This window comes from Hippoglossus hippoglossus, chromosome 5 (genome assembly GCF_009819705.1).
Source record: "Hippoglossus hippoglossus isolate fHipHip1 chromosome 5, fHipHip1.pri, whole genome shotgun sequence".
NCBI classification, from domain to species: domain Eukaryota; kingdom Metazoa; phylum Chordata; class Actinopteri; order Pleuronectiformes; family Pleuronectidae; genus Hippoglossus; species Hippoglossus hippoglossus.
The window spans coordinates 4,943,432-4,965,021 of record NC_047155.1 but is presented as its reverse complement, the minus strand read 5'-3'; the positions used below and the strand labels follow the sequence as shown (position 1 = coordinate 4,965,021).

The following is a 21,590-nucleotide window of genomic DNA, read 5'->3' as shown; positions in this document are numbered from 1 at the left end:
AAGGTGCTGCAAAGTAATACAAAAAAACGATATAATGCAGATGTCGATGCAACAAACCTATGTGAAGAACAAACAACCAAAATATAAAACAACACAATGCAGAAAAGAATACAGAACATACAAAATAAATTACCAACAAATACATAAATCACAAGACAATACATAAAAAGCATCTTAGAATAAACAGCCAACACTGTAAATCCGGAGCCAAATTCAGTCATTTTCTATGAGAAAATGTCGAAGCGCTTGAAAAACCTACATTTTTCATGTTTTGGGAGAATAAAATAATAATCAGTGTTTCCCTCACATTGCGCCTTTGGCACAGTTTGTCTCGAACAGCGACCCGTAGAGCAACTACGTCAGCGCATGGGCGCCGGTGATTGGTTGACTTGTCAGAGCAGCTCTCTGATTGGTCAGATTGTCCGCGGTGGCGAAGCGGGTGAATGGCTGAACCTCTGTTTCCTGTCAGAGTTAAACTGCGAGTTTCTTCGTCTTATTAACGCGTTAACAACTAATTAACTCCTTTAACTCAGAGCCCGGGGACAACGTGAAGGATGAGACTCCTCCGATAAATCATTAATGAAGCGTTACTTCATGTTTAAAACCCGTCGGGGCGGAGTGAGCTGCGCTAGCATAGCAGGCTAACTCCCATCTGGAATCACAGAGAGTTAGCTTGTTAGCTTGTTAGCTTGTTAGCTTACTGCCATCCAGGAGTCCCAGCTGCAGCAGCGGGAGAGAAACAAGGTAAACGTTGCACATGTTAGCGAAGTGAAATGAAAGGTTGTTTATTAAAGTTCGGCCTCGACAGAACCGGTGTTCGTCCTCTCGTTTGATCATCAAAGTCAAAACTGGATCCACCAGTCAGCTGAATACAGTGAAGCCCAGTTTGTAAAAGTCTGAAGAATCATTAATGTTCGTAGCACTTTGTTAGTTTGTGCTCTTTTGAACGACTCTAAGAAGTTAAGTGAAGCATCTGTTGTGTATGAATCGATTCAACCCTTAAAATCGAGAGTCAACCTAAAAACATTATCCATAATTCAAACTTCTATATATCTATATCTGACAGGTTTGTATATCTGGAACAAACTGCATTTGTCATTTCTAATTTGTCTCTTATTCTCTTCTAAAATCACCAAATTCCTGTATTTGTTATTAATGCAGAGCTGAACTGAACTGATCATATAATATTTTTAATGATTCATGGACACATTGACAAGCCTTGTATCTTTGAGTCATATCATATATTTAAGAAATATGGATTTATGTTCACAAAATATGGATTTTATCTCTGTTTTCATAAATGTTTTCCAAGATACTTGACATTTACTTCCTGCCTTAATAGTATTACATAAGTTGCCAGTAAGGACTGAAGTCCTACTCTGACCAAACAACTGTAAACCAGCAGTTGTTTGGAGGTCAAAGGTCAGAGCTGTCAGATGGTTAACGTGCTTGCTCCTCCTTCTCCTCTTCTTCCCTCTAAGCATGAATTGTCCTCCCACCAAGCGCCTCCGAGGCTTAAATCATGAAGTAGCGACGGCCTTCGATGACCCGTTTGGAGATGACGAGGACTTCACCCAAGACGACTTGGATGAAATTGACGTCCTCGCCTCGCAGGCCTTTAGCTCGTCTTCTGCTGGAGCGGAGCCTGGGTCTAAACCAGAAAACAAACCGGTGGAGTCGGCCTGGCCGTCGTGCACAGGGCAGAGCAAACCTCCGAGCAGAGCCACAACGAAGCAGAGCAGAGAGAACACGTTTGGGTTCGGCAGCAGCAGCAGCCACAGAGGGAATGCTGGGATACCAAGCAGAGAGCCTCTTGGTGAGTTCAGAGCAAAACTGCACGTCGCTGTTGAAAGGGAAAATGTTCCACCTTGAATGGGGAAAGAGTTTTATTGATCCATAAATGTAGTTGTAACACAGATTGGACCAGAAAATAAATTAAGTATATGGTTGTCACAGTAAATTCCCATACTGTCAGAACTTCTGCAGTTGTGTGCAGCTGTCAAGTGGAAGCGTGTTGACAAAGCTCTGTTGTTTTGTGTGTTCAGTTAACAGGCAGCAGCAGAAGTTTGGGTCGGACCGACAGGAAACCCATAGTCAGCTCGAGGCCCAGCATGCCGATCTGAAGAGAAAGGTGAGACTAACTTTTAAAATCTCAACACATGGTGAGTGGGGCAGGTAAAGAAAGCAGCTGTGAGAAATCATATGAAAGGAAACTCAGTAAAACAACAAAATCAGTCTTTTGATATTTCCATGCTCATAAAATTCCAGAGTGAACGCCCCAATTTTGGTTGAGAAAAATAAAAGAGAGGACTCGGCTAAAATACATACAACATACACATATATATTTACATACAATTGGTGTTACAGTAAATACACTGTAAAATATTAAAACCCAATACTCCATGAATTTCTATCAGATGGAAATATTTTACCTGTCTTGTGCTTCATTTCCCCAAGATTCAGTCTGTCATAGTTGGTAGTTTTTGATCTATTTATTTATATAAAATTTAGTTTTAGAGAAAGTGCCCTGGATTTAAACTGCTGCTCAGATTAAACTTGTAATAACGGACTCACTGGTATGTCACTGCTTATTAAGGGGTAGATAACTTGTAGATAACAGCTCTCAAGTCGTAATAAAAAAAAGTTATTGCAACATATTCAATATGTCTGACCAGAATCTGACCTCTCGTTTAATATCCATTACTGAACAGTCTTTGATAGTTGGTGCTATGGACACATGTCAGTCTGCACCAGAAAAGTGTTGTAGGATGATGAAACGATAAACAAGGATGGAAGCAATGTGAGGTCAGTTTGTTAAAATAAAAAATTTAGCAGGGGCTTGTACCAGCTGAGAACAGATGCTGTAAAACACTGTGTGTGTCTTTGTGTCATCAGCTGAAGGAGGTTGAGGATGAAATAGTTTTGAAGAGCGGGGAGATCCGTGTCCTGCGGGATTCTCTGAAATCAGCTCAGCAGGAGAAGGAGAAACAGAGAGAGAACCAGATGCTGCAGGAGACTCAGAGACAGAAAGAGCAGAGTGACAAGGAGAAGGAGCTCAACAAGAAGGTGAGGAGCTGAAACACACACACAGTAAATCCAGAACCTTCCTCAGAATAACGTGATAGTGACACGTTTGTGTGTGTGCAGGTTCAGTCTCTGAGGTGTGAGCTGCAGTTTAAAGAAGCTGAGATCAATGAGATGAAGACCAAGCTGCACAGTTCAGACAGAAACAAGACGGCGTCTCCACTGACTAGTAACAGGTAAATCCTCATCATCTGTATAACTAACAACAGGATTTAATTTTATTTATCAACACAAACTCATTCTGTTACTGATGATGTGCAGTTTTTCTCTGTTTATATATTGTTAATCTTCTCTGAAATCACGTGACGTAACCAGCAGTCACCACACGGTGTCGCCAAATCCACACGAACAAATCTGACAAGTTACTGAACTTAATTGTGACGTCAGAGCATTTCAGGGAATCCTTGTATTGACTCCTCTTAGACTTCCGAGGAAACATCTGTTAATCCTTTCATACCTTACATGTAACAGTCAGGGGGTCAAAGGTCACATTGTAGTAGATGAAAGAGTTTGCCACTTTAACCTCTGAAGTGACCTGGACTTACTTTGATTGTCCTCCGCCCATGTCCCACCTGAAAGGCTGTTCTCTCTCTTTCCTCCTGTTCTCAGTTTTAAAGTTCTGAGCTCCCTCGCCCAGTCGCATCATGGGAGCGGCAGCAGCTCCTCCTCTCCGGCAGGAAATGGTTTCATCACCAAGGAGACGTTTGGAGCCCAGCTCCCGACCAGAGTGACACCAGTGAAAACGCCGATAAAAACAAGGAGAGACGGTGAGTCACATGGAGGTGGAGCAGATGTTCAAAGATCTAAACATTTTGATTGACAGCTGTGTGTGTTTCAGGAGAGAGAACGGCGTCCCACAGCAGATCTGGTGACAACAGACATGAAGTGTCTCGCCCAGACCCGTTCTCCTCTGTCAGACCTGCTCACCTGCAGCACCAAGGTCAGCCAGCACCTCATCTAATGGTTTAATGTAAATAGAAACGCATTTATTTGTTTCATAATAGTCACAAACTACAGACTCAACACACTCACATCTAAATAACACACATTTAAAGTGAGTTATCCATTAATTACATTACTGATATACAGGATTCAAATATAGACATTGGATACGCTCTTTCACATCGATGAGTAAGGAAAACTGTTCCTCCTCCACAAATCCAACAGTGTCATGGAAGATCTGTTTTCTGTGCTCTCCACCAGGTGGCGTCCTGCTGGGGTTGTTACTGCAGCATCCTCTGTCTCCCAGCAGCCTCAGCCTCTCTCACCTGCTTTCTATGAGTCTGACAGAGCTCCACTCAACATCCAGGTAAACACCCGGCACGTAGAACAAACAGGACGAGAGGGGTTCACTGGTTAGTTACTCATGGATATCGTCATTGTCTTGATTGGTTTAAAAACTGTTTTTTAAAATGCATAATATACTTTTGAGGATATTATTCACCTGGGCAGTAAGCGTAAGTGAAGACTGATACGCTGATAAAACAAATGTTTGTTTTGAGGCAGTAGTGCAGAGCTTTGTTTTCCAGCTGCGGTAAAACCTCCACGAAGAAGTGTGTTTGTTTTATGATCACTTCAGCTTCTACTGTATCATAAATGTGTTCTCATCACATGATACAACCGGCACTCACCACATGGGGTCGCCAAATCCACCAAAACAGACGTTTTTAAATTAAAAATTTAATTTTGTTTCTGTTCCTAATCTTTCGTAGGACTCATTTTGACTTGATATAGTAAATATATATATATATAATGTATATAATGATACTGTTAGTGACAGTTGGACCAGTGGTGGCTGCACATCCCTGCTGAAGCACAGAGAAGTTGAACTGTTATAAAACTCTTGCTGATGTGTTCTTGTTTCGTGTGTTGTGTCGTACGTCTTGTGTTCAGTGTGCTGTCTGCAGGTTTGTTGCTCCACTCTGATGCTGCAGCAGCAGCAGCAGCAGCAGCAGGTGTCAGTGGAGTCGGCCCCACCAGAGCTGCTCTGAGTCCGGTCCAGAGTCTGGCTGTAACCGGACTCAACCTGCTCAGTCAAAGCCCATCAGCAGCTGCAGGCGGCAGCAGCAGAAACAGCAGGTAGAGTCACAGCTGCTCTGATCAAACTCTACAAACTGTCATCATCAACATCTGCTGCTCACTGAAGAACAGATGATGTTGTACTGACTCATTTAAAGCTGTGGACAGCAGAGCCCTCTGCTGGCCAAACGTGTGACAGCACCAGATTTCACATACACACATAAATATCAGTCCCCTTAATACGCCTGATTTGTCTCAAGATCCGTTAACTATTCTCTGAGAAAACAAAAATTGTTAAAAAATGCTTTTTATCTTGCAAGAAAGTGAAAAAAAAAAAATCTATATACATTTATTCATTTTAGTTTTTATGCTGTTTATTGTTGACAATTTTTCACCATATAAAAATGAGGCCAAAGTACCAAAAGTATTGATATGCAGTTTTGTGGCAGCTGATTACAGGATAGTTCACAGTAGCCGGTTGTCACATCAATGTAAAATATGAGTTTTCCTGTTCCTTTTTAATACAGATCAATATCTTTACTAACCACTGTGAGTGGAGGGTAAACAACTGCAGAAACAAGATGAATGGAACAGATCTGTGTGTGTGGTGTGTGGGTTGATATAGGTCGTTGCCTAATCTCTATGAAAAAGTCTTGCTATTTTTAACATTTGTGAACCACTGACACAAATATAGGGTCAGTGATTATCTGATTTGAGCAACTAAGAATTATCTGAGCTCAATAAAGTCAAACTTTGTTTTCAGGTCATGTCCTGGTGCCGTCCTGCTCCTCCCTCTGCTCGACCTTCACCTGTCTCGACTCTGTCAGACTCTTGACTCGCTTCATTCCAACTCGACTGGCAGCCGTGGTTCGGGCTCTGCAGCTAGCAGCTCCCTCCCAGCAGGCCGTGCTGCTCCCACTGCTGGACTGGGACGACTTGAGGAGGATGGTTTGTCTGGTTTCAGCGTGGAGGACACTGGTTTGGCTTCCCTGCGACTCCTCTACCTGCTGCTGGCCCACAGTGATGAGGTGATGATTACCTTCTTTGTATTTTAGGCTTTGGTGATGTTGTTTGTTCACAGTTAACAGACTTCATGATGATTTTCCTGTGGCGTAGTTGACCTTTGACCCTTGTGCTGCTCCCCAGGTGGTGGAGACTGTTTTGTCAAAAGAGAGTCAGAGCAGAGTCACAGACGACAAGGTGAACGCACAGATGAACGACTCACACCTGCTCCCTCACTTTTAACTTCCTTGTACTGTATTTAACTTAATGAACTTTCCCTTCTTGCCTTCATCACATCAAAGGTGGAGACATCGAATCATCAACTTTAAGAAATAAAGCTTCACATTTGTTTTGTCTTTGTCTTAAAATCTGTAATTTCCTGGACAGAGATTTTTAACTTGAATTCCCTCTTTAAGAAAAACATTTCAATGAATTCCTTACTTTTCTTTCTGCCTCTGGTTGTAGACTGAGCCATCTGCTGCAGGTGCGGGTCTGTGCTCCCAGAAGGCCTTGCTTCAGTCCGTGTTGCGTCTGTGTGAAACAGGAGCTGGTGCTGGTGGCGACAGCGGCAGCTCACTGAAGGAGGAGCTTGTCCTCAGCGCCATGAAGACACTGTGTGTCCTGATTGAGAGGACGCCTGCGACACACACTGACAGGTACACAAACAGAGACACACAGACACACACCTAGACACAGTATGTTTTCAAAATGAGCGTCAACAGATCATTTTCACTGCTGAAGATTAGTTAAGTTAGAAGTTAATAACCTCAACCTGTTGGTAATGGCAAATGTTTATTGGTAACCTAATGTTGGTATGCCCTCTAGTGGACAGAACTTATAACAACCAGATGATGAGAGTGGCACTGGTAAATCATAAGCCTGTGGAAACTTAATTTTTTAAAATCATTAAAAATTAAGATATAATTAAAGATGATAAGTATTAAAATTGAATTGGATAATAGGAAGACTGACAGCAGACATTCAGGTCTGATCCACAACTTGAACAACAACCAGCCATAATGAGGTCAAAGGTCACAATAGGTTTGATCAAATAACTGTATGATGACTAGCTGCTAACGTGGAACCACGATGATCCACAGTGAAGTGATGTGATGCTTTATTTGAAAGTGTTCATACGCGTGGAAATCAAGACATAACTTGACAATCACTCGTGCTCTGTGTTAAGGCTTCATCAGATTATGTTCCACAGTAAACAGTGAAACACATGCACACATCTGATGCAACACTGGGTGGAACACTGCCGGAGGTGGAGGAGTGCCCGACCAGGGAGTGTGAGTGAGTTCCACGAACTGTCAGTGGTTATGTAACACTTTACCATAAACTACCCGCAGGTATTCACAGTCATTCACAAACTCTGTAGAAACCACTGACGACAGATCTGCGGCAGGAAACCACTTGTAGACTTCCCTGGAAGTTTATTAAAAAAAATGTACGAATAGATTTCACCGCACGATCAACCTACATTGTGTGAGAGTCATTCTGTAACAGTCAAATTTACAAAATACATGCCATCCACGTCCAGAACGACACCACCTTTTATAATTCAGGTCAAATTTCTTGTTTGTTTCCATGGTTACACAGCGAACATGGTGCATCGTTATTAGTTTTTTAAACTGTGTAAAACGAACTCCTCATAAAACTGTATTGCGAAGGTTTGGCTTTTCTCCTGAATTGACGATGATTCATCCGTCAGAATGAAGAAACTGACCAAGAGTCCTGAAAGACAAGATTCTACATGATGTTTGAAGTCAGCTCGTGCTTTGCTGCATGAAAATACAGGTGTAGATTCATCCAGGATGCATTGCCGATGGATTCCGATCGGAGGTGGTGAGAGATGCATCGTGATTCAAATTGAGCTCAAGTATAAATGCAAATGCTTTGTCAGTCCACATACAGCAGCTACATGAGTGGAAATACTAATCACATGTGGCTGTTCCAAACCAGCGAGGTATCAGCAGCCAGCACACAAAGCCATTTCCTGAGTCCTCATGGTATTAAAAACACGTGTGTGGAAGCTCGGTCACGTTAGTTGGACAATTCAGTTGATTTATTAGGCTGCTTGTGCTTTATGGAGTTTGGGAAAACATCAGACTCCGGTTTGGTTCTGACACAAAAAAACTAAACTGGCCTCGTTTAGTTTTCTCTCGGGCTCGGTCGAGTTGAGACAGAAAATCGTGTCCCGAGATGAAGTGAGGTTGACACAAATCGAAAAGCAATAACACAGTGTTACAGATGACTAACATCTCCTTCTATTATTCCTCTATCTATTTTTGTCGTTGTTTTTTTGAACTGCTCAAACGACAGGAGGATACGTGAGCCATCAGATCTCGATGTGAACACCGGAGACACAAAATAATACCTGGTGTTAACGTCTGGATCATTTTTACATTTCACAGCAGAAACCTCTAAACTGACAAACTGGTCCTTTCATTGATTCCCCACTGGTCAGACTGAACCTCTTTGTGTCTCTCTGTGTCTCTCTGTGTCTCTGGGTCTCTCTCTGTCTCTCTGTGTCTCTCTCTGTCTCTCTCGGTGTCTCTCTGTGTCTCTCTCTGTCTCTCAGGTTGCAGTGTGTGTTACCGGTGATGTGTGCGTGTTTGTCAGCAGACAGCCGGTTGCGGACAGTCACACACTGTGTGTCCGTCCTCGTGTCGATGTCCGACCACCAGACACTCGCTCGACAGCTCTGCTCTCAGCACGGTGAGGCTGAGTAACCTCTGCTCCTGCACCGACACGCCACTGACTCAGACTGACTAGTGCAACTAGAGCTCTGACTCTGACAGAACTGACTCCACAACACCTGAATCTGAATCTGTGTCATTTGATTGTTATATTTAGCTCCAATAGTTTCTGCTCCATGTGCTTTGAATAAAATGAAAATGATCTTAAGCTGAATTTAAACAGTGTTTGTTTGCTTGTTTCATTTAGACCCCTGTGTTTTCCTGAAGTTATTCCTATATATCAGAATCCGACCAGACAACCGGGCAACACATAAAGACTGGATTCTGTTGGACCTGCAGGTAACACAAACACACACACACACACACACACACACACACACACACACACACACACACACACACACACACACACACACACACACATACACATGCACTTACACTGCAGAGACATATCTTAACCCTAAAGGAGACTTGGATGAACTACTTTGTCTGAACTTTCACAGTGAAGCTACAGTTTTTACTCCAGAGTTTACCTAAGACTTTTTTAATGGTCCTGGTTGTTGTGTCTCAGGTTGTTCGTTTGTTGAGCAGACTCATGACTCAGAGATCGGAGAGCTGGAACACACACCAGCACAGCAGCTGTCAATGTTACACTGAGGTAAAACTGTCTGCGTCTTTATATAGCGACATGAGCCTGAGTGTTGCTCCTTCCAACATGAGCGTGTCCTGTCTCTCTCAGGTGGTTCAGACAGTGGTGATTGTTTTCCATCGCCAGTGGCTGGATCTCCGTGGTTCTCAGGAGCCGACAGACTCGGCGGCTCAGTCTCCCTCGTTGCCGTGGTGGCACAGCCCGGCGGTGTCTCTGCTCAGAGAGTGTCTGCTGCTGCTGCACTGGCTGCTGCTGAATCACAGAAGCTTCTCCGAGAGCTGCCGGCCGCTGCTGCACATGTACGACCAGGTGATCCCTGCGGTGCGAGATACGCTGAAGAAGATCCCCGGGCTGAGCGAGAGCGAGGGTACACACACACACACACACACACACACACACACACACACACACACACACACACACACACACACACACACACACACACACACACACACACACACAATTCTGTAAAGTCTTATCACAAAACTCTACCGTACGAGCTCAGTAACCTATTCACATATAAACATTTATAAAGCTCTTCTATACGCTGCCATGCAGCGTATAGAAGCATAGAAGCATATAGTGCTTATTATAATAAACATGTTATTTTATGGCTCGCCCCCTGTTGCATCACACAGTTTGGTTACAAGGTATTTTACCTGGAGTATTTGTTTGTCCGATGTAATATCACGGAGGATGCAAAGACTCATGTTTTCCACGCCCTGTTTCCTTTCCGTCAGAGCTGGCACTGGAGGAAATCTGCCGCTCGGAGGGTGATGACACCGATGACATGGAAACTGACAACTGACAGTGGATGTGACGTTTCAGACACGAGGACACAACAGAGACTCTGGTCCAACATGTCTGAGGAAGTGAAGGATTCTTAACTGAAGCAACCAACACTAGCAGGATCTTCTGCCTGATGGGATTTCACAATAAAACATGATTTGTGTTCGTGTGCAGCAGCAGGTTGACCTGCTGTAATTTCATTCTTCTGTCTCACAATCAGAGATTGTTTAATTTTTAGTGAGGTTTCACCCACTGCTTGAACTGTTTATAATTCCACAATTATTAATGTCTGTACCTGCAACAGAAGTTGTGAAGAAAACCATCTCTAAACCTCATGTTTTTGTTATCAACCCAACTGTTCAATAAATAATAATAATACATTTTTACAAAATAAAGCTTGAATGAAGCAGTTGGCCTTTGCATTCATGTTTTTTAGGCTTTTATTGTTTTGGCTACTCTCTTCCTTTTAATTACTGTTGATGAATTTAAAAACAGATTGAACATAAATGAGTGTCGGTTGCAGGGTGACCATTGTTGATTGGTTAAACTCAGACCTCGTGAATTAACTTTAAATGTATGTCCTGTGACTGAAGGAGAAATGTCCCAAACCTGTGAAAGTTTCAAATACATCCGACATGTTTTCTTACAGAATCAGCACAGGACTCGGCTCGAATCTGAAAATAATTGTAATTGCATCAAGAGAATAAATTCAAAAGCTCAAAGCCGACTGTACGTGTCAATTTCAGGATTAAATGAATGAAAACCAAACAAAAACCAGCTCAGAACCAGAGGAGTTTGTGAAACATCTTTATTTTTTCTCACGCTGTAGCTGAGGTGTGTTTCATACAGTTTTATCAGTTTAAGGCAACTAACTGGCGGCTGCAGCTCTGTGGGATCGTGATGTCCAGCTTTAGTCAAAGGAAACGCAAAACTTCAGAATATCAGTTCAATTCTCTCCAGATTACAACAGTTTTCTGACTGCGATTCAACATATTCAGTCCTGTTATCCTGATACTGGGTCAGAAATCGTTTTTGATTGTCAAACAAAATCACTTCTGTCCTTTCTGTCATCTGAAATAAGCCAGTTTATGATAATTGTAACAGTGATGAAGATGTTTGGTCTCTGAAAACTTAAAAACCCAGCTGGTTGTTATTTCAGGATAATCGTTCTGGTGAGAAACAAAATTAGCAAGTGAAGCTTTTATCCTAAGAAAACAGAGCTGACTAATACATTTTATTCTGCTTAACTGTTAACTGTGGCTCTTTGCTGGCGACTGTGAATTTCTGTTATTAATCATTTCAGTTTTTCCGAAGAACGTCAGTTAGGAGTGATTTATTTTAATACTGAATCTCCTTCTCTTATAATCCCAGGGAGGAAGTAGCGAGCGGGTTAAATACTGAGAGAATGAAGCGGTTTCAGGCTCCTTCAGTGTTCACAGTGGTTTGTTCAGGCGGTCGCCACCAACTCCGTGCATCAGAAAGTGAATCCATCAGACCAGGTGTTTAAAAACTATGGAAACAAGATTTCCAGCAAATTTTAAAAAAAAAGCAAAACCAACTTTGTGTCAGTTCTTCTCTTCTTACTTTCTGGTTGGGTCTGTTTGCTACTGAGGATATAAATACTTAAAAAGTGGTTAAAATATGTAGTTTCACTTTTAAAAAGCCTCATTAACTCCCATTAAGAGCTGGACACTGTAGTTTTTAGTAAATATTCTGCTGTGGATTTGTATACTTGTATTTGCTTGTGAGTATTTACAGCAGCAGGACTGTTGGTGTGTGTTGGATTGATTTAAAATAAACGACGAAACCCCATATTTGTTGGAATGAAGGAACGTGTGTGCGAAGCTGTGACTCACTGATGTGTTTTTAATAGTTTATACACAATGAGACGTCAGACTTTGGCTGCACTGTGTCCACAGGAGTTGATTTATTGTCGGGTTTTGGTCTTTTTATGGGATTTGCTGAAGACGGTGAAAATGCAGAATATAACCAGTGGTTCCGTGCATGTAAACACACTCACAGATGGAGGTTGGATGGATGTTTGCTGTTAAACTGCTGACACAACTCAGATTCTCCCTGGTTAACACTCGGATTAAACTAATTAGGAGTTGGCGAGGAGCACCTGAACGCACCGTTAGTCCTGACTGGGTTAAGAATCCTGTGGCGTTTTGGGGAGGAGCCAGATCAGAGGTGGAAGTGAGACGCAGCCACAGAGAGAGAGGAAGGCACGTGAGGGTCAAGTAATCCAGGATCAGACTGTCTGCATGTGTTCTTCTATTTATATCTTTGTGAGGACCATGGTGAGTGTTTGACAGATGCAGGACGTTTTGTTGGGTTGTTGGAAGATTCAGGTTTAGCTTTCAGTCGCTCTCACACCTGTAGTTTGGTTCATTTGGTCCAAAAAGGGGGAAATAAAGAACTTGTTTTTGCCTTTTAGTTGTGAAAAGAGCTTTTAACTTGAATGGACAGTTGCTTCATCATCAGGACCCGCAGCCAATCACAGTACAGTAATTGACAGCAGCACTTTAATGCATTTGTGTTTATGTGTGTATTTATATTTTCTATGATCTCAAAGAAGAAGCTCATCATTAGTATTATTATAAGATTACAAATGAATAAACTTGATTAGGACACTTTTCAAATAGCTCACAATCAGCAGAGGATTTTAATCTTCAATTTTTGTTGAGCTTCACTCGCTCTGGTTCCAAAATCTTAAATCAATCTCACTGCTTCTTGAGAAACTATGAAACCTCTTTGAAAATCACACAGATAATGAACCAAGTTATTCTCGTAATGTCACAAACTAATTGTCGTAATATTTCAGAGTTTTCTTCCCCTTCAAGTCGCCCTCAGACTCTACTACCTACCTACCAAACAGGCAAAGTTAATGGTCCTGTAACCTCGTGTTAACTGAACCAAACAGATTTGGTGTGAAAGCGTCGTCACGGTGAAAGTCAGAAAGGAGCTTATTTTTTTGTTGTGATGTTAAAGTTAGTGTTAGGGGTGTTTTCAGTGAAGGTCCTCACAAGTATAGAAGTACAAACGTGTGTGTGTGTGTGTTAGTGTTTTTGAGTCCATGTTGGGACCACCTGGTCATCGTCCTCTTGTTTATTCTGTGTGTGTGAGACGTGCTGCGTCTTGTGAACGCTGTGATGTGGCGTGAAGGGATTGGTCAGCCACGGGTGCATCAGCAGCTCCGACGCCTCCAGTCTCTCTTCAGGCGACTTCCTCAACATGCAGCCGATCAGACACTTGGCCCGAGGCGACAGCCAGTCGGGAACAGTGAAGGTGCCAAGGCGGATCTTGGCGAAGAGCGCGGCGGGCTGCGTGTCCTGAAACGGGTATCGTCCAATCAGCATGGTGTACAGAGACACGCCCAGGCTCCAGATGTCTGCGGCGCGTCCAGAGTATGAGCCCTTCCCATTGGTCAGCAGCTCGGGGCCGACGTAAGCAGGACAGCCGTGTCTGTCCGTCAGAGAGTCGTCGTTATTGTTGCCGTGAAGGACGACACAGTCGTCAAGGCCGAGCAGGGCGAGGCGAGTCCTGCAGGAGGAGACAGATCAGTTTTAATCTACTTGTTTCTTTCACCAGTACGACAGATACAGCTGTTAGCTGTTGTCTGTGTGAGTACTCTGTAGTATCAGTAGTATTTTGTTGAGTATCTGCTCCTCACCTGTATCTGTCGGTGAAGACGAACCTACGCAGCTTCAGGTCTCTCAGCACGACCCCGTGGTGATGGCAGTGCATCACTGCGTTTAGCATCTGGCCGAAGAGAAGTCCCGCCTCCTCCTCGCCCAGGCGCTTCCTGCTTCGCACATGCGCGTGCATGTCGCCATGGTGACCGGGCAGGAAGATGTACACGCTGTCCTGGCCAATCACCACGTCCTGCAGGCCGCAGATGTTGTCGTGGTGACCTATGCGAGCGTAGGCAGCCAACTGCTCCTGGTAGCCACGCAGAGGACGTATCTGTAACCATGGCAACCGGACAGTTAGGGCAACATGGTAACAGTTATTGACACTAAATACTTCATTGTGTGTGTGTGTGTGTGTGTGTTTGTGTGTGTGTGTGTGTGTGTGTGTGTTACCTGGCAAGTGTACTGCTGTTGCGTGTGCTCGTGCACGGCCCTGTAAGTCTCCTCCCCCTCACAGCGTTCAAACAGGAAGTACGAGCCGACTCTGGATGGAGATTCGCTGTGGCTCGACTTGGGGGCGTGGATACTGGGACTTACGCAGGGTGACAGACCGGGCGCCAGAGGGGGCGGGGCCAGGCGTTGTCGTTTGCATTTCAGAAAATTATCCTGGGGCTCGTCCAATAACCTCTTCAGACAGATTTGGGATCGGGCTGTGGCCACGCTCATGCTCATCTGTGATTGGAGGAGACAAGTGACATCATCAGGTTAATTAATACCATTGAATAATAACTAAGAAATGTCAGCGGAGCCACGATGATTAATCTGAATCTTCTGCTTCTTATTCACAGTGTAGCTCAGATGTATTTATATTGACCTCCTCCATGGAGGTTATGTTTCCACCCCTGTCTGTTAGTCTGATAGTTTATTAGTTCGCAGGATTACACAAAGGAAGTTGTATCAGGGAGGAACTCATTCAATATCGGTCCAGATGTGGATAAAACGGCAAATCCAGGACTTTTTATCACTTTAACACTAATTTTGTTTTACATTTTTGTTGTTTTCCTACAGAATAGTTCATGAATCTTGATGAAAAAACCCTCAGGAATAGAATAATGCACAGATCTAGATCTTTAATATATTTAGTGGCCTGACATCTATTAGTGTGATCTATAATTTGAGATTCCTTCCGTCCCACACAACTGTTCTGTATTGTTGTTTAACTGCAGCCTTTCTACTTGACATATTCTGTGTTGTTATATATACATATATATATATGTTTCATTGAAGTCATTTAGTTCATCAGACCACTTCCTTTTTTAATTCCACTACAAGAAAAAGACAATCATGTGCAGGATTGTTGGGTCCTTGAGTGACATGTTAAACATTTAAAACTCTCTGGCCTGTCAGGTGAGCAGCTCGTGAGTTCTGTCAGATGCGGCAACAGGACGCACACACACAGAGACACACACACAGACACACACAGACACACAGAGACACACCCATACATTAATAAGAGTTATACCAGTATCACATTTCAGTGTGTTTCTGTCTCCGCTGCTCATGTTACTGTTAACGTGTCTATAGGCTTCATGATGCAACTTCCTGTAAGCTGACAGACGCTTCAGCTTTCAGATCGTTGCATCAGAGGACAACAGTTTATAGTTTAAACAGGCTTTAAATACAGTCAACACACACACACACACACACACACACACACCCTCCCCCCCTCACACACACGCACACACACGCAGTAAAAAGAGTTTGTCTTAAATAAAGTTTTTCAGAGCCCGGAGCTGCCGTGGCAACGCTGTGTGGAAACCTGATGTTGCCCAACGCTGCTTTCACTCTGGTGACACAACCTGAGTCACGGCGTCACCGTGGCAACGTCATTCTCCAACACACACACACACAGTGAATCTGCTGGTTGATGTGTCATCTCTGTGACTGTACAATGGGAGGTCCGACCGTCAGACCGAAACAGAGACTAAACTCAGTTCTCCTGGAACTTGGCTGCTGCTCTGTGCTGCCGCTGTAGCTCTGGGCAATCTCTCACTCAGCGTTCACTCTATGAAAACCATACAAAATGTTGTGGTCCTGGGTCTATTTATATACTTTGGGTATTCTGAGACAAACTGGCCTCCACAATCCAAGACTACTTAATGACCAATAAAAAAAACTACAACTCCCCAATAAATTAAATTGATATTTGTCAGTGTAACTTGGTTTATTCCACATTTAAGCTCTCTGAAGTTTTTTTGTTTTTACTGCTTAGTCGTCGTCTCTGCTGTCGATCCTCTGCTCGGCTGTTTGAACACCAGGGGGCTTATGGGAAATTCAAGTGCAGCAAAGGGAGCTAACAACTGTTTTATCCAAACATATGTAGTGAGCCAAATTATCAGAATTATCACGTTTTAGTTTTAGCGAATCTCAGTTGGATTTTGGACGAGATATTTTTAGTTTCTGGAACAGTTCCTGGAAGCAATCGGCCAATCACGTGACAGCAGTGCATTGTATGAAATCCTGCAGGTCAGAAGCTTCAGTTAATCCGTCCATCGTCTGCACTGCTTATTCTTCACGGGTCAAGGGTAGAGCGGGAGCGAGTTCACCCTCGACAGGTCAGCAGCGGATCACAGGGACAAAACGTTCACACTCACGTTCACGACTATTTAGAGCCCTGACCCCAGGTCTGCACGTGTTTGGGCTGCGGGAGGAAGCAGGAAAAAAACCCACTTGAGGAGAACGTGCAAACACAGAGAGCACGCGGCCGACGCAGGATTTGAGGCAACAAAACAACACCGCCACCGCGCAGCTCTGGTTGTGAGGAAGTTGAATAATAACGGCCAATCAACTTTTGAATGTCGGCGCCTGTCTGAGTCCTGTTCATCCTTTTATGGTCACAGCCTCTAATGGCTACTTCCTGCATGAGAAGGTCACAAAACCAAAACCGAAAATGATTTCAGTGAAGTTAGGTTTTTTCTCCTCAGTCGCCGGATGTGAACAGAGCTGGGTTTTGAAAACAAAGACAGGAACTACTCAGGGTTGGTCTCATGCTCACGAGGCGATTTCACTGGTTCTGATTCTGACTTCAACAAAAACTCTAACAAACGTTTTAACCGAGAGTTTCACTTGACTCTGGATATTTTCTTCTTGTAAGTTTTGCTGTATTTGACAGTAAATATTGTAAAGTTTGTGATATCTGTCTAAATTGTGATTCCTTGTGATGAAGTGTTTGTGTGACTTATATTTGTAAAAAGTATTGATGCTCTGATCAGACTTTTTATTTATTTATTTTCCCCCTAAATATCTTTTTCTTAATGTCTGACAGTAATGTCATAGTTTTTATTATAGGTGTCCTCCCTCAGGCTCTGATAATAAAACAATGGAGGTGTTGATGGGTAATCATACCGGTAACTTTTTGAAATACATCTTCTACTCAACGTCAACTCAACAAAACAAGCCTTTTATTAACTGGTTTGTCAAACAACTTGTTTTTGAAGTTAAGAATAAACGTAAAACTGAGAGATATAGAGAGTTTTTAAAAACTGTACTCAGGAAGTAATATATTTTCTGTATGACTGTCTATGACTGTATTCTGTGTGACAGCTGCGGTACTTTGCCGATTTAACAAACAAAACAATGTGACAAACTGGAGCTGGATGATATGTTTCAAAACAGATCAACATGAAAAAAAAACTCTCATCAGTTGAAAGCAATAATTTTAATGAGAAATGTCAAAGTATTTAAAAAATCTAAGTTGGATCAATTCTGTGTTGTAGATCTGGACTGAACTGAGGAAAGAAAGCTTTTCAGCTTTTGTTATATTGATGAAAATGATATTGTAGTTTGTTTTGTTTTGTTGTTATTAACTTAGAACCACGATTCAGATAATAAGATAAGAGAAGATAAGAAAATCCAGTATTAGTCCCACAATGAGGAAATGTGCAATATTACATCAGCAAGAGTCAGCAAGTAATAATAAGGAACATGCTATGCTTAAATGTAAGGAAAATAGAATACAAACTATTATATACTGTATGAAAACAATAAAGATATGTACTGGATTAGTTCTGCAGTTTTTATCATTGGATTATTAATATCAATTAATCAGGAAACTAAATATTGACAACTTGATAACTTGATAATTATATTTTACCTGCACGACAACACTTACTCCCTGTGTAACTGTTACTATAATAAGTGATCAGAGTAGTAGTTTTGTTTCAGTGTTACCTTGAGTTGCTGGTGGAGGGTGGAGGGGGCAGCAGCAGCCTGTGGCCCCGGCAGCAGTGAGGTGTGTGCGGGCTTGTTGGTCCGTGCGAGTCCGTGTACAACCAACAAACTAGAAGCTGCAGCTCTGAGTCTTTGTCTCAGTTTATTATTGCGTCTGTTGCGCAACCTGTCGTCAGTCACTCATCCAGCTGCTTCCTCCTCTGACTCAAAAACAAACCTCAAAGTTTGCTTCACATTCAAACTAATAAATACGAATCGAACTTTTCCTTAGAAATAAGCTTATTTGGGGAGTTGTTGTTTTTTTTTCAACTAGAATCCGGAGCAGCAGCCGAACGCAGCCGAACAAAGCCGAGTCCCCAGCTCCGTCTCCTCGGGTGTAAAGTGGATCCAGGTTCAGTCCCCGGGTCTCGGTGCAGTTTTAATCCGCTCTGAGCCTCCGGACCTCGGCTTGTCCTCGGACCACGAACCGAACACAGTCTCCAGTGGGACTGAGGACTCGGATGCGACTCGGGTTTGTTTGGTTCTCACGTTGCTTCCTCCCGCGGTGTCGTCATCCGGAGGGGCGGAGTTTAGATGTTGCAATCCCGAGCCGATCAGTCGTCAGAAAACCAGAGAGTGAGCAGTTTATTAGGAACACACACACAGAGGGTCATACTACATACATGACGGTTTCAACCGGTCATACAACATACATGACGGTTTCAACCGGTCATACAACATACATGACGGTTTCATGAAGGTTTCACACATGTTAGTGTCAGTTTAAAGTCAGTCACAACTGAAAATGAAACAAAATGAAAACAATTCTGACTGTAAAATACCATAAAATAGATTTAAAGTAACAGAGAAAAATTAAATAAATATTTAACTCCAATAATAAGACAAAATAAAGTACATTTAAGTACAGAAAAAGGAGAACAAAACATATAATAATTATATTAACTCGTAGCTCTCAAATTCATATGCATCCAATGCAGAAAAATAGATTTAAAAGGCTGTAATAACAATAAAAATAATAAAAAGAAAAGCAAAAGATAAATAAAATGGGATAATAATAATATAACAATTAGAATAAATAGAATGAAAAGAAACAGACAGGTAAAATTGAATTAAATGTACAACATAAATGTAATAAAATTATAATTTATATTAATTAACTAGAATGGCTCTCAGTTGAGTACATAGCTCCTACAAGGCCCAACAGTAATCTTATTAAATTACATTTCAATTCCCTAGATCCTGATTTCATTTGGATCTGCACCAAATAAAAGAGGCCACTTTGCAAATTGCACAAACTCATAACTATCAGTTTCCTAAACAGATCCATGAATTATTTTCTGCAATATCAGCGAAAATGTTGAAAAACGGACAATGTGATAGAAAGTAAAAAAAAATATATATATATCCTTGATCCGACCCCTGAACCAGATCCACACCAAAATTAAAGCGGTTCTGTCCTGGATCCCATCAAACCCCTCAGCAAAATTAAATTGAGATTGGGTGAGTATAGTTTGTGCGTAATCCTGCAAACTAACAGACAAACAAACAAAGCAAACCTCAACATACATAGATGCAAGAAAATAACATCTATACGGTTCAGTACTGATCAGTGTCTGATTCAACTTTAATGTGATTCAACTTTAATGTGATTTTAGAGGCAGATTATCGTCTCCAGTTTATATACACAACACATAATGTTAAAGAATTTGTCGCCTAAATGCATCAGTGCCTGTTCTGTGAGGTCAGAGCATAGACTGAATATAAAGATGGACGTCTCCGCTTCCTCCCACTATCGAGAAATGAAGCCAAAACATCGTGGATCGGTCTCGTGGGTTGAATGAGGATTATGAAGATGAACAGGATTGTTTTTATTTCCACGCCCACTGAATCGTGCATGGAGGTAAATAAACAGAGGTGCATTCCGAGGCTCAGATGTAGGCAGAGGAAACCGGTTGGGGAATTTGTTTTCGCCGTCTGTAAGGGTATATATTTCTGGTGTTTTTCAACCAGGGCCCTATGATTATATGAATGGAACTTTACAAACCTTTGGAATCTGCTCAGTCGATCGCTGCAACACGACGGCAGAGTTTCTTTCTTCTTCACCAATAAAATGATTAATCTGTCATTCTGGGTCTTTATTCCTTATTCAACCTTAGTGTATTCAGGACGCCCCTGAAAACGAAGGGGTAGACGGAAATCAACCTGGCGATCGCTGCAGGTAAAATGCTCATAAATGAAAGTATGAAATTCTGCAAAATAACCATGAACATTTTTTAAATCCAGCGGAATATCTCCAGTTTAATCAGGTAGCAAATAAAAACTCCTTTCTCCATCTTTCACTCAGGTTTCCACCTTCGTCTTTCCTCAACAACCTTCCTCACGGTGAGATACAGGACTCTGGATGTGGAGGAGCTTCACATCCAGAGAAGGTCTTTGAACGTTCGTTGCCTAACTGTCTGTATCTTTTCCTCCAGAGTTTGTTTGACTGTGTCACTGTACTTACTGTATATTCAATAAAGAGATATTAGTGTCAGTTTATCAGTTTGTATAAAGACTTTAAACTAATGCTGCCTCACACTTGATGTAGATTATATCAATATATAATCTCTGCCTTGAAGCTGTAAAAAGATAAGAGCACGTGTTCAGTGCATTTTATGATTTCTCGACTCAGAGTTCACTGAACAAGTCAACGTAAACTGTGGCTCAGTTTTAAACTCGTGCTCATGAACATGCAAACAGCAGGAGATTAGTGAGACTCACGGTTGACAGCTGTTTGTGGAGGTCACACTTTACTTCACCTGCCAGAGGAGAAAATAAAACATAATGTGGGTCGTCGTTGGATTCATTAACACGTTGACTGTGCAGCCATGAGCAGGAGGAACTCACAGCCAGCTGAACAGCAGGAATGATCACACACACACACACATCAGGTCTTTCCATGTACACATGGACTTGTGACTAATCCCTGCAGGAAACAAACAAGACACCTACTGTTCTACAGGAAATCTTCATTATGTAGATTTCCTGAGTGTGTGTAGCCAGCTCTGCTACGATTGGACAGATTACAAGCAACAGGTAAAGAGCCTGACTGACCTGGTTACACACACACACACACACACACACACACACACACACACACACACACACACACACACACACACACACACACACACAATGCACACACACAGGGAGCAGGTTATCTCCACTCGGTTGGCGTGTTTTTACGCCACATGATGAAATATTGAAGAAACAGAGGAGCAGGAACACTGCTCTCTGCATGCATGTGTGTGTGTGTGTGTGTGTGTGTGTGTGTGTGTGTGTTGTGTGTCTGTGTGTGTCTGTGTGTGTGTGCGTGTGTGTTTGTGCATATGAAACTTTACTGTCTCTTTCATAACCGACGTGATGAAATCAGAGGCCAAGTGTCTGACTCAATTACGGCCTGCCAGAAGAACACACACTGAGCGGGAACAACACTCATAACAC

The 21,590-nt window shown here is 42.4% G+C and overlaps 2 protein-coding genes across 4 annotated transcripts; one reads left to right on the top strand and one right to left on the bottom strand.

Annotated features, from left to right (window-relative positions):
* The first annotated feature begins 407 nt into the window (after window positions 1-407).
* Window positions 408-10,654, top strand: atrip (ATR interacting protein). Of its 2 annotated transcripts, none has more exons than XM_034584612.1 (17): window positions 408-744; window positions 1,482-1,816; window positions 2,046-2,131; window positions 2,896-3,066; window positions 3,148-3,260; window positions 3,694-3,851; window positions 3,923-4,024; window positions 4,288-4,393; window positions 4,978-5,163; window positions 5,867-6,131; window positions 6,250-6,303; window positions 6,571-6,761; window positions 8,690-8,826; window positions 9,055-9,146; window positions 9,379-9,465; window positions 9,547-9,823; window positions 10,197-10,654. In XM_034584612.1, exons 2-17 carry the CDS (start codon window positions 1,483-1,485, stop codon window positions 10,262-10,264), a joined length of 2,427 nt encoding a protein of 808 aa, XP_034440503.1. In that variant the 5' UTR covers window positions 408-744; window position 1,482; the 3' UTR covers window positions 10,265-10,654. The 2 variants fall into 2 exon arrangements, with proteins under 2 accessions (XP_034440503.1, XP_034440504.1); XM_034584613.1 differs by having other exon boundaries at window positions 425-471.
* A 389-nt stretch (window positions 10,655-11,043) lies between these two features.
* trib3 (tribbles pseudokinase 3) lies at window positions 11,044-18,709 on the bottom strand. Of its 2 annotated transcripts, XR_004613779.1 has the most exons (5): window positions 18,108-18,645; window positions 14,331-14,609; window positions 13,919-14,211; window positions 13,212-13,788; window positions 11,044-12,836 (listed from the first exon to the last, which is right to left on the bottom strand). XR_004613779.1 is itself a non-coding variant. In XM_034584619.1 (4 exons), the coding sequence occupies exons 2-4, from the start codon at window positions 14,607-14,609 to the stop codon at window positions 13,305-13,307; spliced, it is 1,056 nt and encodes a 351-aa protein (XP_034440510.1). In that variant the 5' UTR covers window positions 18,108-18,709; the 3' UTR covers window positions 11,044-13,304. The 2 variants fall into 2 exon arrangements, 1 of the variants encoding a protein (XP_034440510.1); XM_034584619.1 differs by having other exon boundaries at window positions 11,044-13,788; window positions 18,108-18,709.
* Between the last annotated feature and the right edge of the window lie 2,881 nt (window positions 18,710-21,590).